The 15,422-nt window shown below is 38.6% G+C and overlaps 1 protein-coding gene across 1 annotated transcript in view; it reads left to right on the top strand.

Moving 5' to 3' along the window:
* Positions 1 to 15,422, top strand: part of LOC122558738 (dynein axonemal heavy chain 5-like) — a 269,744-nt gene that overhangs the window by 137,155 nt on the left and 117,167 nt on the right. Inside the window, exons 40-47 of the mRNA XM_087996146.1 lie at positions 3,290 to 3,424; positions 4,545 to 4,652; positions 4,880 to 5,033; positions 7,009 to 7,155; positions 8,072 to 8,313; positions 8,730 to 8,906; positions 12,649 to 12,853; positions 13,802 to 13,944. Of these exons, the coding sequence (XP_087852272.1) occupies positions 3,290 to 3,424; positions 4,545 to 4,652; positions 4,880 to 5,033; positions 7,009 to 7,155; positions 8,072 to 8,313; positions 8,730 to 8,906; positions 12,649 to 12,853; positions 13,802 to 13,944 (1,311 nt within the window). The remainder of the gene's footprint in view (positions 1 to 3,289; positions 3,425 to 4,544; positions 4,653 to 4,879; positions 5,034 to 7,008; positions 7,156 to 8,071; positions 8,314 to 8,729; positions 8,907 to 12,648; positions 12,854 to 13,801; positions 13,945 to 15,422) is intronic.

Here is a 15,422-nt window from a genome sequence, read left to right as displayed (position 1 = left end):
GGTGTGCCAGCCTGAATCCCCAAAAACCTAATACGTTTCCCAGAAGATAAAATAGTGCAGAATATGTCGATGGTCCTTGAATGAGTAGAGAAATCAAAATGAGATTCAATGAAAATGACGTTTGCCAAATCAAGGGCTGATCATGCAAGAGAATATTAGAAATATTTTGGAAGGAAAGCAAAAAGGGCTAGGGGATTGTATGAGCTAAGACTTATAGGGAACTTAAAGGAAAATAGTAATTGAGTTTATCAATGCAAATTTAAAAATAATGTATGGTTAAAAAACGGTAGGGACGATTTGAGATGGGACGAAGGCATTGCAGGAATATCAAATGAGTATTGCACCTCAGTTCTTACAAGCAGTACAACTCAAGAAATACAGCAAGAGGTGGAGAAATTGGACAGGAAGACACTTGTAATGAAATAATTATCCCTAAAAGCAATATGTCCTGATGGCTCACGCATTAGCTTATCAAAGGAACTCAAAAGAATAGTAGAGGCATTGGCCACAATCCTCTATCATGTTTGGATATGAAAATGGTACTACAGGACCTAATGTAGTCTTCAAAATATTCTTGAATATTGAAGTTTTTTCACTGGACTGGAAAATTTCCAATACACCGCACTATCCAAGAATAGAGAAGGTGATAATGGTTTAGTTCATGCGCAGGAGTAACTATTAACCAAGAACCTTGCACATTCGAATGAAGTAATAAAGTGTTGTTAGCACACTGCTCTTTTGCATGTATGTTGTGCTGCACTATGTTTCTGGCAACATATTCCAGGGCTGTTTTCTGACCCGTTGAATTGGAATTTCTTTTGTCTTGTGGTGTTAATGTTTGCAAGATGTTTAACATTTTTGTTGAGCTGACTTACTGATGTAATATATGGTTACAAATTTTCATTTCGTTGTGGATTTAGAAGTTGATCTTGAAGCTTTCTCCTCAACATTCACCTTTATTCTTTAAGTTTCTCAAGGGTTTTTGGTGACTATTGTTCTCAGTGATGCTTCCTGGAGACATAAATATATAAAAGATATAAATATAGAACCAGCATTCTGAACAAGCTCATTGATGTATCAGACTCACAAAATTCAAATTGAAAATTCAGTAGGGCAGCAACAACTAAATGTCCTTTGCCTGTTACAGGCAACAGGCAAAGGACATTTAGTTAAAAATAGCAAGCCATGGATTGGCAACTGGTTTATTGCAAATGAACCAGAAAATATACTCGGGAACTGAGCTGTACCTAGTTCAGGCTCACTATGTGCCATGCATGTAAAATCTTGTCTAGTCTTTAAGGGGGTTCTCCATATCATGACAGAATTAAACTGAGCCAGTCACTAGACTATGGTAAAGAAATGTATTAATATTTGTTTGTTGTTGTTTTTCACACTTGTCAATGTGCTGCACAAGTAAATTATTGACTGGAAGAATCTATAGTTATATTGTGCTTTATCACATCATTTGGGGAAATCATAAAATCATAGAATGATTACAGTAAAGGAGGAAGCCACTTGGCCCATTGTGTTTGGAAGAGCAACTCACTCCTGCCCCACTCCTTCACTTTTTCTCCACAGTTATGCAAATGTTTTTTTCTCATCACATATTGGTCATATTCTTTTGAAAGCCACAATTTTATTTGATATTTATCTTATATTGCTTCTGTTCCTTCTTCCTAGCAAAATGAATCACTTCACACACACTTCTTTGCTTCAAATGTCACCTACCACTTGTCTTCCTATTTCACCAAACTATCTACATCCTCATGAAGTTTATTACTATCCTTCTCAGAGTTTGCAATGTTCCAAGTTTTGTATCATTTGAAAATTTTGATGTCCTGTACCCAAGTCTAGATCGTCAATGTAGATCAGTTAAAAACTGATCCTAACCCTGCCCCTGGAAACTGCATTTTTTTGTTTTCATTTAGTTTGAAAACTAATTGTTCACCAATGCATTCTGTTTCCTGTAATTCAACCAATTTCATATCTTTGCTGCTAATTTTCCTTTTATTCCATGAACTCTTAGCTTGCTGTCATGCCTGCTATCTGGCATATTATCAAATGTCTTTTGGAAGTCTATGTATTACCAGATCAATTGCATTACCCACATCAACATTCTCTGTTACCTCATCAAAAATCTCAGTTACTGTAGACATGATTTTGCCCTTAAAAATCTCTGCTGACTATCCTTAAACAATCCATATTTGACCTTTTTGACTGTAAACTTGTCCCAGATTTTCATTTCTGATGATGTTAAACTGACTGGTCTGTCCTTATTAGTTTAATTCTTTTGAATAAGATTATCAATTTTCAAGTTCTTAAGTTCTCTAGAACCACCACTATTTCTAAGGAGATTTGGCAGATTATAGGCAGCGCTGCTGTAATTTCCACCCTAACCTCCTTTTCTACCCTTGGATCATGGGGATCAGTTGGCTGGGTAGCTGGTTTGCAATACAGAATGATGCCGACAATATGGCTTCAATTCCTGCACCAGTTGTAGTTCCATGAAGGAGTTTCCTTCTCAACCTCTCCCCTCAGCTGAGGCTTGGTGACCCTGAGATTAAGTCACCACCACCATTAAGTCACCACTAAGTAGTTTCATTCAAAGTCTCAATTGTTCCTAATTCAGAATTAGTTAACAATTACACTCAGAAACCATGGTCTAGCATGTTTGGGAAATGACAAAAAGTGCCACATTGATGTAGTTCTTGTTGCTCTACTGAGATTGGGGCTCAGGCATTTTGTTTGGTATATAGAATTTTACATCTGATTATGCAGTACAAATTGTTCTGCTATAATGTGTTTCATTAACACAAATTCAACATAACACGATTGACAAATTAGGGAAACTGTTTCTAAAGCGTGAAGCTTTAAAGTATGTATTGGTTATAATGTGATTTGGGCTCCATTAGTTCAAATGGTGCTGCTATTATGTGATTTTCTTATAACGAGATTGCACGAGAACAGAACTACTGCGTTATAGCAGAACTCACTGTATGTAGTCTGAGTGTGCAATATGCATAACTGGGCAAAGGGCAGAGTCCGAGTTCCCACCATTAACATCCCTTATATTAATTCCCCAAAATTAGCATCCATGGCATTATTGTGCCTATAAATAAAAGTAGAAATAAAGAATAAATGAGAATTCAATGCAGTTTTATAGCCTATATTTGACAATACAAATCGAAGAGTATTAACAGAATATCCTAAAGTTTAATCTTGAGTGTAATTCGTAAGTATGGAAATTAACTTTCTCTCCTCTACTATGATTACTGTCTCTGTATTTCAGGTTCATTATGACTTTGGACTTCGCAATATTTTATCTGTTTTACGAACACTTGGTGCTGTCAAGCGAGCCAGCCCTGAAGATACTGAATCTACAATTGTCATGAGAGTCCTTCGAGACATGAACCTTTCCAAACTGGTCATTTGATTTTCTAGCTCTTTGTTTTGCTGGCATTTAAGTTGCCTCATCTTATTCCATAAGCTAGTTTTTTTGTGTGTTTATTGTTAAAATATCACAGCTTCACATACAGAGTTGAATATTCTGAACAATTGTAAAAGAAAGCTGGACAAAGGCATTGAAGCAATGAGAGTTTGAAATATAGAACTGAATGGTAATAGAAAACTTGAGGTAGTGAGAAATGTGGGCTCCGCACAGATTAGAAACAATGAAGAAGTTAAAGTTGAACATTTTGATAAAGGGTGTGATGACATTCGGTACAACAAAGCCTGAAGAAAGGGAAGCAGTGGTAATTGGTAAAAAATGGTGGCAATTGTGTAAAGAGGTGTGAGTTTCAAACACACTTTGTGCGTGGTGGGGGAATGCGCCATAGAACTTTTATGAAAGGATTTCAGGCAATATATGTGATCAACTCATGAAATGTAACCTGAATCATTTTGGTTCAAAAATACATAAGCTAATTGACACAACCATTGTGAAAACATTGTCGTGGAAGGCTGATAAAATCACTGAGTATAAATTGGTAGCTGTAGACTGCTGCATCAGAACAAGAAAACTTAGCGAAGTGAAATGGGAAGATAATTTTATGACATAATTCAAAATTTCAATGGAATGAAGTAACAGCAATGCACAAAAATATGTTGTTTCCTTCCTGAAACACAGCCAGTAATGCCTTTTTTTTAACGAGGCCCAAAAGCAAGTTTGGATCCTGAATTTCTACTTGACCATCAACTATGCTAGGAGAAAGTGAGGACTGCAGATGCCAGAGATCAGAGTCAAAATGTGTAGTGCTGGAAAGCACAGCCAGTCAGGCAACATCCGAGAAGCAGGAGAGTTGACGTTTCAAGTGTAAGCGCTTCATCAGGAATGCGGCATCAAACTATGATGCCAGATTTGAAGTGGGAGGTCAACCCTAGAGGGAGGGGTCACCTCAGCACTGATGCTGGATGGCCAACCCCACCACTTTCTGGTCTACAACATGAACCGAAATAATTGCTGTAGTACATTCAACCCAGGGTGTGCATGTGAGGTATTAGTACGAGTATTTCAGTGTTTATCACTCTTCGCCTTCTGATTCCAGATTGATGAGGATGAACCACTATTTCTCAGCCTGATAGCAGATTTGTTTCCTGGTATTCAATTGGATAAGTCTGGTTATCCTGAGTTGGAAGCTGCTATTGACAAACAGGTACTGGTGTGAACTATTTGTATAATTTTTAATGAAATCTGTAACAGAGAACACCTTCTAAAGTGGAATGCATGGCAGTTTCAAATCACTATTCCAAAATGGAAAATGGGATTGACTGAACACATTTTGAAAAGTTCAATGTACTTAAGTAATGAAAATTAAATGTTACTAAATGTCAATTTTAGAGGCAGTAATTATTCACCAACTATATATGAGTTTGCTTTCAGATTGAGGATGCCAGCCTAGTAAAACATACACCGTGGAGACTGAAGGTTATTCAGTTGTTTGAAACACAATGTGTACGACATGGTATGATGACACTGGGCCCAAGTGGTGCTGGAAAGACAACTTGTATTCATACCCTCATGAAGGCTATGACAGGTAAAGATTGTCCTGATACAAACATTTTTTAACTTTGCGATGCTAACTGAGGAAATGTCTAGTTGTGTTAAATTAGAAAAATAACCAATGCATACTAAGTTGTTGATATACTGTGTATGAATAAGAGAAGAACGTATTGTTTCCTTCTGTTGTGTAAGTAGATACTTACAATTGTTCAACCTGCATGTCTCATGATTTGCAACCTGCGCTTAGTTTCCCTATTGTGAGTTTGTGGCACATTAATTGAAAGTGGATTAATGTCTTTTGTTTAAATGGTGAACTAATGAATTTCACACAAACTTGCTTATAGTTTTGTAACCAAATGTGCACAGTACAATTTCAATCCTTGTGCAGTTTATTAAGAAGCATCATCCTTAATAAGAAAAGGACATAAGCAGTGTTCTGGAAGGGTGTGAAAGAATACAACACCCTCAAAGAGAATATGGAATCTGTATTAATTGATGAAGTGGATCTTTAGTATAGGTGAGTTCCTGGATTTGAACCCCTATGGTAAAATTCTCTTTAAAATGGAGACAAAATTTTGAGAAGCTATCTGATCCAACTGGAGCATACACTGGATACTCAGTAAGACGTTTTCCAAAGTACACTTGTGTAGTGGACATGTGTAGGAAAAACCCTACCACATAGTAGGGAAGCAAATTAAGGAAACATATAAAAGGAAATGAACTGACTCAAATTTGGGTTGGCCGAATGTTTACATGGTAAATCTGTTTGCAAACTTTAAGTCTCATTGTAGTAACGTAACAGCAGCTGTGTGGATACAAAATAATATTTACATTTTGGAAGTTAAGATTGTGTCTGTTTCTATTCCCCTTTTCGACAATGAGTTCAAAGACCACAGCAACTCAGTATAAATTTTGGCAATTCCTGAAGAAGGGCTCATGCCCGAAACGTCGATCCTCCTGGTCCTTGGATGCTGCCTGACCTGTTGCGCTTTTCCAGCAACACATTTTCAGCTGCTTTTGGCAATTACCTTACATCTGTGTCTTTTTGTTCTGCCTCTGGAAACTTCTCCTCCTTTATTCTGTCAACACTATTTATGATTAAAAACCTGCCTATCAAATCTCCACTTATCCTTCTTTGCTGTTAGGAGAACACCCCAGGTTTCTCTGCATAACTGATACCATTCTAAATCTCTTTTGCATTATCTCTTGAGCTTTGGTATTTTCCTAAAGTGTAGTGCCCAGAACTGAACACAGTTATCCAGCTGGGGCCTATTCAGTGTTTTTTTAAAGGTTTAGTATAACTTTCTTGCTTCTGTATTCTGACCCACTCCTGATAAAGACGAGGATCTCATATGATTTATAACAACCCCCTCAATTTGTCCTTTTACCTTCAGTGATTTGCATACATATATTTTTAAATCTTGCTGTGCACCCAATAATCCCTCTAAGTTCCATGGCCACACAGGCACTGGGAAAGTTCTTGCACATCAATTGGTGTACCAAACAATGGCTTCACCTTCCTGAACCCACTACCATGCACAGATAATGAATGTTATCTGCAGTCCATTAACATCAATAGATGTAGGTGTAGAGTATCGCTCTTTACATGACGCCTGAAGACAATGCTTCAGAAGAGAGACCCCTGCTACACCAAAGAGAATTTTCAATTTCTGCAATCTTAACTTCCAAAATATACAATTCTCCAAAGAGAATATTATTTGGTGTCAAATTATGACAGTTTAGTTTAATTTTATTTACTGCCAAGAAAAATTGCCTTGAGCTTATCAAAATTGATTTTAGTCAGAATTGCTGTAGTGGGCAAAATTAAAAATGGATTTTAATTACGTTGTTTTGGGCAGATACTTCACTTTGGGCTCAGACTACTCCAACTGCAACAATTAGTTGCCTGACATGCATTTTTAAATTTTATTGCTGCTGTAGTCATTGGCATTGCTAAAAGGCAGTAGCTGTTTCTTGAATATTTTAACTTGTTGCCTTTTGCTGGCCAGAGTGTGGTAAGCCTCATAGAGAGATGCGAATGAATCCCAAAGCAATTACAGCCCCTCAAATGTTTGGCCGTCTCGATGTTGCAACCAACGATTGGACTGATGGAATATTTTCTACGCTGTGGAGGAAGACTCTCAGGGCCAAGAAAGGTATAAGAATGAGTCTGGAAAATATGTGAGATATTTGAGTGATTTATAAATTAATATTCTCATTTTAAAGAATTTTGCTTGTATTAGAAAACATTACAGAGGTCTATATGTTGTCATTCAATATATCGACAGTAATTAATGGAGAGATTGACTTGATTTTTGGTGTATACTCTATCTGTGGAGATTAAGTTATTTTTCATTTCACATCATAAAGACATTGGACCTCTCAAATCTATTACAAAGTTTGAAAGCTATTTTTGGTGGTGGTCATTTAAACTGTTGTAATAGGTTGTCTTCTTGATTATAAATTTTTATTCAAATGGATCCATTTTTAGAAATCCAAAACAGAAGAATGTGTGAGAGGGTGAATTTCATGTCCACTGGACCCCTGTTTGTTTTGCTTTTGTCAGTTATTTGGACAGCGAATACTGTCTTGTGCAGTGCATGTCGCTCTTCCTACATAGACAACTTGTGATGAAATAGATTTGGGTTTAAAATCCAATGTTACTGGCACTCTACCCAATCTTTTCCACTGCTATGCCAGATATCCACATCAGGAACTCTGTTGACTTAGAAGGTCACAGTATTTTAAGGAATACAGTCAATGAGAGAAATGGGAGAATGCATATTACCAATTTAGAGACCAATGAAATAAAGTTATGAAGCTTGGTATTACAGATGGTGCCTGCTTTGGGGGTTTGACTAAGGACATGGAGACCATGCATTCTTTTAAATGTGTATATTTTAACATTTAAACTATTCACATCGATATGAATTACATACAAGTATTTGGGATTAAATAGCATGTTCAAACTATTTCAGACAGACATAATTCCAGCAGTTATCTTTTCTGCTGTTACATTGTGCTAATTATTCTGTGTTTTTCAAATTTAAATCTGTGGTGAACGTGATGTAGGTGAACACATTTGGCTGGTATTGGATGGTCCTGTTGATACCATTTGGATAGAAAATCTTAATTCTGTCCTCGATGACAACAAGACTCTCACTCTGGCAAATGGAGATCGTATCCCAATGGCACCAAACTGTAAAATAGTTTTTGAGCCTCACAACATCGACAATGCATCTCCTGCCACTGTCTCTAGGAATGGGATGGTGTACATGAGTGCCTCAGTGCTTGACTGGAGGCCTATCTTAGAGGTAAATGACTAACTTCTCTGAGTTCTGCAAATACAATAATTGAAAACTGATTAATCTTCGCCCTTATTTTAGGTGTATTTTGCTCATTATGATAAAAAGGTGCAAATTCAACACCAAATACAAATATTTGACTTAGTAGAAATCATGCAAAGTGGGAATTCAAGTACTCTAATAATAGGGTGACTGCATTTAGACATGTTTAAAGCTGTTGAGCTCTATAGTTCTGTGTGATTCAATAAAGTGTTTAGGTGTATCTCTGGGACTTGTGAATGTGTGACCCTAAGTAAACAATGTTCGCAACATTTAATATTTTGACATCTGTGGGAAAACTGATAGTCGATATCTGATCTACAATTCTTTGTTGAGTATTACAGACAGCAAATTGTACTTAGAAGTTAATCATTTTCTTTTAACAGAGTTGGTTAAAGTTACGTTCGCATCACGAGGCTGAAATTCTCAAGAAGCTGTATGCAGCTGTGTTCTCAGACCTTTACCATTTTAGCATACAGTCATTAAATCAAAAGGTGAAAGTGCTTGAAGCCTTTGTAATTATGCAAAGTATTAACATTCTACAAGGACTTCTACCTTCCAAGGTACACCATTTAATCTCAAAGATTATTTGCTAGGATTTTTTTAAAATCATCTGATTGATTGAAAAACAGATTATGTGGACAACCACTCATGCAGTAGAAGGACATCATGGGATCTATTTTAGCAGGACCCATGTAGCCTGATGCCATGGCAATCCCTCCTTAATTCCTTGTTATTGCACTCCATGCTTACGTCTGCAAATTCAAATCATTATCATTGCTGATTATTGTATTCTGTGTTGAGACATTGTTGCCATGTTTCCGGACAATAAAGGATGTAGTTCAGGAATAGAGGATTGGATATTGATGTGTTAATTAGACTTAACCCCATTTTAAAACATGCAATACGTTCTAGGAGATTTGGATGCTCGCACAACCATGTGCCGCAAAGTTGTACATAAGGGAAAGTGACAGGATAATCAGATAAAGACTGCTTTAAACCAGCATTGTACGTTTTTTAATGTTAGAGTGCATTAAAAAAAGGTGGAACGTATTTCTGTAACTCGTTAAACTACCAAGACTCGGCATTGTTTTTACTTTTGGATGATATCAATACGTCTGCCCTAATTTGTATTTTCCCTGGTTTAAATTTTGCTTTCATCTCTAACAGACTTCAAAGGTTGTGAAAGAGCTAACCCTTCTGGAAAGGTATTTTATTATCTCTCAAGGCATCCTATTATGTGAAAATAATTCTGAAACTGACTTCCAGTGTATAGTATCCTAAGCATCATTGATAGGGACAGAGTGCAAGAGCAGGGAGGTTATGCTGAATATATATATATAAGACACTAGTTAGACTTTAGCTGCAATAATGTGTATTGTTCCAGTGGCCACTTTAGGAAGGACCGTATGAGGAAAGACTGAGGCACTTGGGGCTGTTTTCACTAGAGAAAAGAAGGTTTAGGGGTGACTTGATTGAGGTGTACAAGATGATTAGGGGGTTAGATAGGGTCGACAGTATGAACCTTTTCCCGCGTATTGAGTCGGGTATTACAAGGGGGCATAGCTTTAAATTAAGGGGGGGGTAGATATAGGACTGATGTTAGGGGTAGGTTCTTCACTCAGCGAGTCGTTAGTTCATGGAATGCCCTGCCAGTAACAGTGGTGGACTCTCCCTCTTTATGGGCATTTAAGAGGGCATTGGATAGGTATATGGAGGATAGTGGGTTAGTGTAGTTTAGGTGGGCTTGGATCGGCGCAACATCGAGGGCCCAAGGGCCTGTACTGCGCTGTATTCTTCTATGTTCTATGTTCTATGTTCTATGTAAATGCAGTGGAAAGAGTGCAGACTAGTTTGCAAAGCTGATTCCAAAGGTGAGAAACTTCAGTTATGTTGATTAATTGGAGAAGTTGTAACTATTTCCTTTGGAAATGAGAAGCTCTAAGAGGAGATCTGATAAAGGTTTTCAAAATCATGAAGGCTCTGGATAGAGTAAATAGGGAGGAATTGTTCCGGTTTGTAAGAGGGTCAAGAACCTCATAGAAGTTTATAAAATCATGAGGGGCGTGGATAGGGGGAATAGTCAAGGTCATTTTCCCAGGATAGAGGAGTCCAAACCTAGGAGGCATAGATTTAAGGTGACAGGGGAAAGATTTAGAAGAGACCTAAGGGCAACATTTTTACATGGATGGTGGTGCTTGTATGGAATGAGCTGCCAGAGGAAGTGGTGAAGGCTGTACAGTTGCAACGTTTAAAAAGCATCTGGATGGGTATATGGATAGGAAAGGTTTAGAGGAATTTGGGCCAAATGCTAGTAAATAGGATTAGATTAACTTTGGATATCTGAACAGGTTGGACTGAAGTGTCTATTTCTGTGCTGTACAACTCTATGACTCTAAGAATAAGAGGGTAGAGATTCAAAGTATTTTGCAAAAGGAGCACACATGGTAAGATAAGAATTTTTCTCACAGTGAACAGTTAGTAGCTGGAATGCAGTGCCTGAAAATGTGGTGAATATAGTTTCAATTGAGGCATTCGAGAGGGCATTAGATGATCATTTAAATATAAACAATGTGCAAGTATATAGAGGAAAAGCAGAAGAATAGAACTAAGTTCGTTCAGCGAACTGGTGTAGACACAATGGGCTGAATGGCCTCCTGCATTGTGGTAAATCTGTGGCTCAGCCAAGAATCTAGCATCCTTCGTCATTTCCGCCACCTCCAAACAGACCCCACCACCAAGGATATATTTCCCTCCCGTCCTCTATCAGCATTCCGAAAAGACCACTCCCTCCACAACTCCCTCATCAGGTCCATAACCCAACCTCCACTCCGGGCACCTTCCCCTGCAACCGCAAGAAATGCAAAACTTGCGCCCACACCTCCCCCCTCACTTCCTTCCAAGGCCCCAAGGGATCCTTCAATATCCATCACAAATTCACCTGCACCTCCACACACATCATTTACTGCATCCGCTGCACCCAATGTGGCCTCCTCTACATTGGGGAGACAGGCTGCCTACTTGCAGAACGTTTCAGAGAACACCTCTGGGACACCCACACCAACCAACCCAACCCCTCTGTGGGTGAACACTTTAACTCCCCCCTCCCACTCCGCCAAGGACATGCAGGTCCTTGGCCTCTTCCATCGCCAGACCATGGCAACACGATGCCTGGAGGAAGAGTGCCTCATCTTCCGCCTAGGAATCCTCCAATCACAAGGGATGAATGCAGATTTCTCCAGCTTCCTCATTTCCCCTCCCCCCACCTTATCTCAGTCCCAACTCTCAGACTCAGCACCGCCCTCTTGACCTGCAATCTTATTCCTCACCTCTCCGACCCCACCCCCACTCCGGCCTATCACCCTCACCTTAACCTCCTTCCACCTATCGCATTCCCAACGCCCCTCCCCCAAGTCCCTCCTCCCTATCTTTTATCTTAACCTGCTTGGCACACCTTCCTCATTCCTGAAGAAGTGCTTATGCCCGAAATGTCGATTCTCCTGCTTTTTGGATGCTGCCTGACTTGTTGCGCTTTTCCAGCAACACATTTTTCAGATCTAACAGGGTGTCCATGTTATTCAGTTAGTCATCTAAATCTTAAAAACTACTCTCATCTTCCTCGAAATGCTTTAAAAGATGAATACATACATGCAAATATAGTGTTCATCATTCAGAAGTATCAAATAGCAATAAAGTACCAAGAAATATTAATGAATAAGAAGAATTCCTAAGGAATATAATCTTATTGTTATAGCTGTTAAGATATCTAAGCAATCTTCTTGTTTCCTTATGCTTATATATGCCCAACAAATAAGCATTTGTTTATTGTTTCTTCCTCATGCCATGACTATTTTCAATTTTAATGATTGAGATTTAGACTTCTATGTCCCTAAAACAGATCTACATTCTGTAGGGGGTACTGCTGACTGTATGAGTTTGTGTTGTCAACCTGTTAGGATTGTCCTGGACTCCCCAGGAATAAAAGATTAATTTCCATGACCCTTCTGCAAATACCTGGGTGAAAGTCTTAGACATGTGTATTTTATTACTTTTCATTCAAGTCTTTGATTCATTATTAATAAACGAAAAGAGAACTGTGAAGAAAACTGCTTGAAAGAGTGGGCAGGTAAAGTTTGAAGATTTGCAATGAATTCAACTAAAGTTGGTGACCCAAGCTGCCAGAGGTGTCTGGAGCAGTAACCCAGAGTTTTTTCTTTGGGATCCATATTATTGGTGATCTAGAGATGTCAGACTTCTGTTTTAAATCAAACTTAATTCAGCATTGTCATTGCTGTTCTACTGTAGGAACAAATTGGCGAGTTAGACCACCAGAATGTGGAACGATTGTTTATCTTCGGTATAATGTGGAGTATTGGTGGTAGTCTTGAGCTGGATGACAGAAAAAAGATGGAGTGTTGGCTGAGAAATCTTTCTTGTATCAAATTGGATATGCCTGAAATTTCTTTAAATGCTGAAGAAACAATGTTTGACTACCTTGTGGGCCCTGATGGTGAGTCTCAAACATGTTTGCTGAGCTTGAAGCTTGATAATTATGCAGTTATGGTTTGATGGAAGCAATTGTGTAACACATGGAGCCTGATGAAAGCAGCAAGGTTGCATCAGCAGTCCTATATTATAACTGGGTCAGTTACTGTCCCTGGTCCTTCCCTGACTCAAGCTGGCTTGGTCTTCCAACGTGGGGCCTCCAGAAATTCAAATGGGATGAAGAAAAGATAAAGTTCTTGAATCCCACTAAATGTGCTCCAATTAGAGATGGTGATCAATCATCTTGAGATTAATCACCTCAGTGTTGTCAACTTTTGACATTTAGAAGGCCAAACTTAAGTTGTATGACTCCAGGGAAGCCTTTCAAGAGAATATAGCTACTTACTTCCTTGCAAAATCTTAGAGCAACCTCCAAACACAACACCCTTGATACTGGAAGAGTAAGGACAGGTGGAGAATCCAAACAGTTAGAATCAAGCCTGTTTTTAGCCGTTCATCAAGTGTACACACAGTTTTTATATACTTTCACCATTTGAAGCTTTTGCAAGGACAAAGGGAAACTGGCAATTTGTACAAACAGGTCAACCAGCAGAGAGGTTCATTTTTTATATTGAGTACGTCTTGGTGTCTGCTGGTCTTTATTGCCTTCTCATTATTTCTGAAACAGAATCAAACATGTTTCCCATATAGAGTCAAGTTGAATGTTTAATGGTGTATGTATGATTATGAGGTTACATTGCTCCTGCTTATTTATAATGTGATCGTAAGACATCACCATGAATACAGTAATTATTTTTGTCCTGCAAGTTGTTTGGGAAAGTTGATACCATACAATTAAAGTGAACTATTTTTCACTCAAACTATCACAGTTGAGTGTTTCGTTGTTGATCAAATGTTTTGCCCTTTCTTACATAAAGGAATTATTAATTTTTTTAAAAAACTTTTATAACAGGGAACTGGTTACACTGGAGCACACAGGTGGAGGAGTACATTTATCCTGTAGACACCATTCCAGAATATGGATCGATCCTCGTGCCAAATGTGGACAATGTTAGGACAAATTTTCTTATTCATAATATTGCCAAACAGGGCAAGGTATTTTCAACTTTCTGGATATGCGGATCGCTGTATTAGTTTGTAGTAATTGAACAGAAAACTGGAAATCAAACACAACAGGCAGAGAATGTTAAGTCAGATTAAAAATCAATGCGGATGTGATAGGCTCATCATTTCATTCGTGCGGGAAGAAATTCCTAACCGTGTTACTCTTAATTTATATAAGTTTTTAACAGTAAATGAACCTGAATGGTACTTTACATGATCTAACGGTGCTGCTTTCCATCACAACGCAAAAGCAAAATACTCCTGATGTTGGGAATCTGAAATAACAGAAAATGTTTGCTCCGCAGATGTTGCCTGGCTTTTGTTTTCGATTAGATTAGATTCCCTACAGTATACAAACAGGCCCTTTGACTCAACAAGTCCACACTGACCCTCCGAAGAGTAACTCACCAAGCCCCATTCCCCTAACTTATACTTACCCTTGACTAATGCACCTAACACTATGGACAATTTAGCATGGCCAATGCACCTGACCTGCATATCTCTGGATTGTAGAAGGAAACCAGAGCAAACCCACACAGACACGGGGAGAATGTGCAAACTCCACACAGACAGTCATCCGAGGCTAGAATCAAACCCAGGTCCCTGGTGCTGTGAGGCAGCAGTGCTAACCACTGAGCCACCGTAACTTGCTGAGTATTTCCAGCATCATCTGTTTTTATTTTATATTTGATATTTTGTATTGCTTGAATTGATGGGTACACACACTCACAGGTTTTCCCATATTTCATGGGGTTGCCACAATGCTCTGTCAATATCAGTTCATTAGTTTTGAACTTGGCAGGTGGTTTTATAGCCTGGTGCCCTTCCTAATATTAATCCTACCCAATTATCTGGTTGAGGCTTGGCACTAGCATATGTTTTGATGGCTGTGTTCTTCAATTACCAAGAAGTCTTAGACTAAGACTTGAATCTAGAGCATTGTGTCTTATGGGCCAAGGGCCTGAACTATAAGAGCAACTCTCAAATGATGAATATGCTCAGGATCCTGAAATGACTCCACAGAGGCTGATATCCCATCACCGAGTCACCCTTTATTTACATGTACAGAGTCTTTGACACTGGTCCCACTCCCTCAGAGCCAGCTATCAGCATGAACAGAACCTCTGACACTCCTGTTTTCATCTGTCATCCAGGGCTCCCTGATTAGACCAGATTAACAGCCCCAGTGAGGGAAGTTATATTCTGTGATGTCCACCTGGCTGACCTCATTTTGATCACTACAACCTGTATGCTTTAGTGCATTACGTGTTAATTGTTAGACATGGGTTAAACTAACTCAACATGGCAGAGAGTAAAGATGCTCATAGAGAAATTGGGCTGGTTACAAAATCTGTGGTCATACTGGACACAAGAAAAAGTTGTGTACTAAGTCTTCATGTGAAACAGTAACATTTGGGGTTGGGTATGTTTCTGATTCAAGGCTGTAATTCAGCATTTAAGTTGCTTTG

The sequence above is a fragment of the Chiloscyllium plagiosum genome, unplaced genomic scaffold (assembly GCF_037043375.1).
Source record: "Chiloscyllium plagiosum isolate Xiang-an unplaced genomic scaffold, Cpla_swu_hap1 HiC_scaffold_17, whole genome shotgun sequence".
Classification (NCBI taxonomy): Eukaryota; Metazoa; Chordata; class Chondrichthyes; order Orectolobiformes; family Hemiscylliidae; genus Chiloscyllium; species Chiloscyllium plagiosum.
The sequence above is the reverse complement of the archived record's forward strand: the minus strand, read 5'-3'. Positions and strand labels throughout refer to the sequence as shown.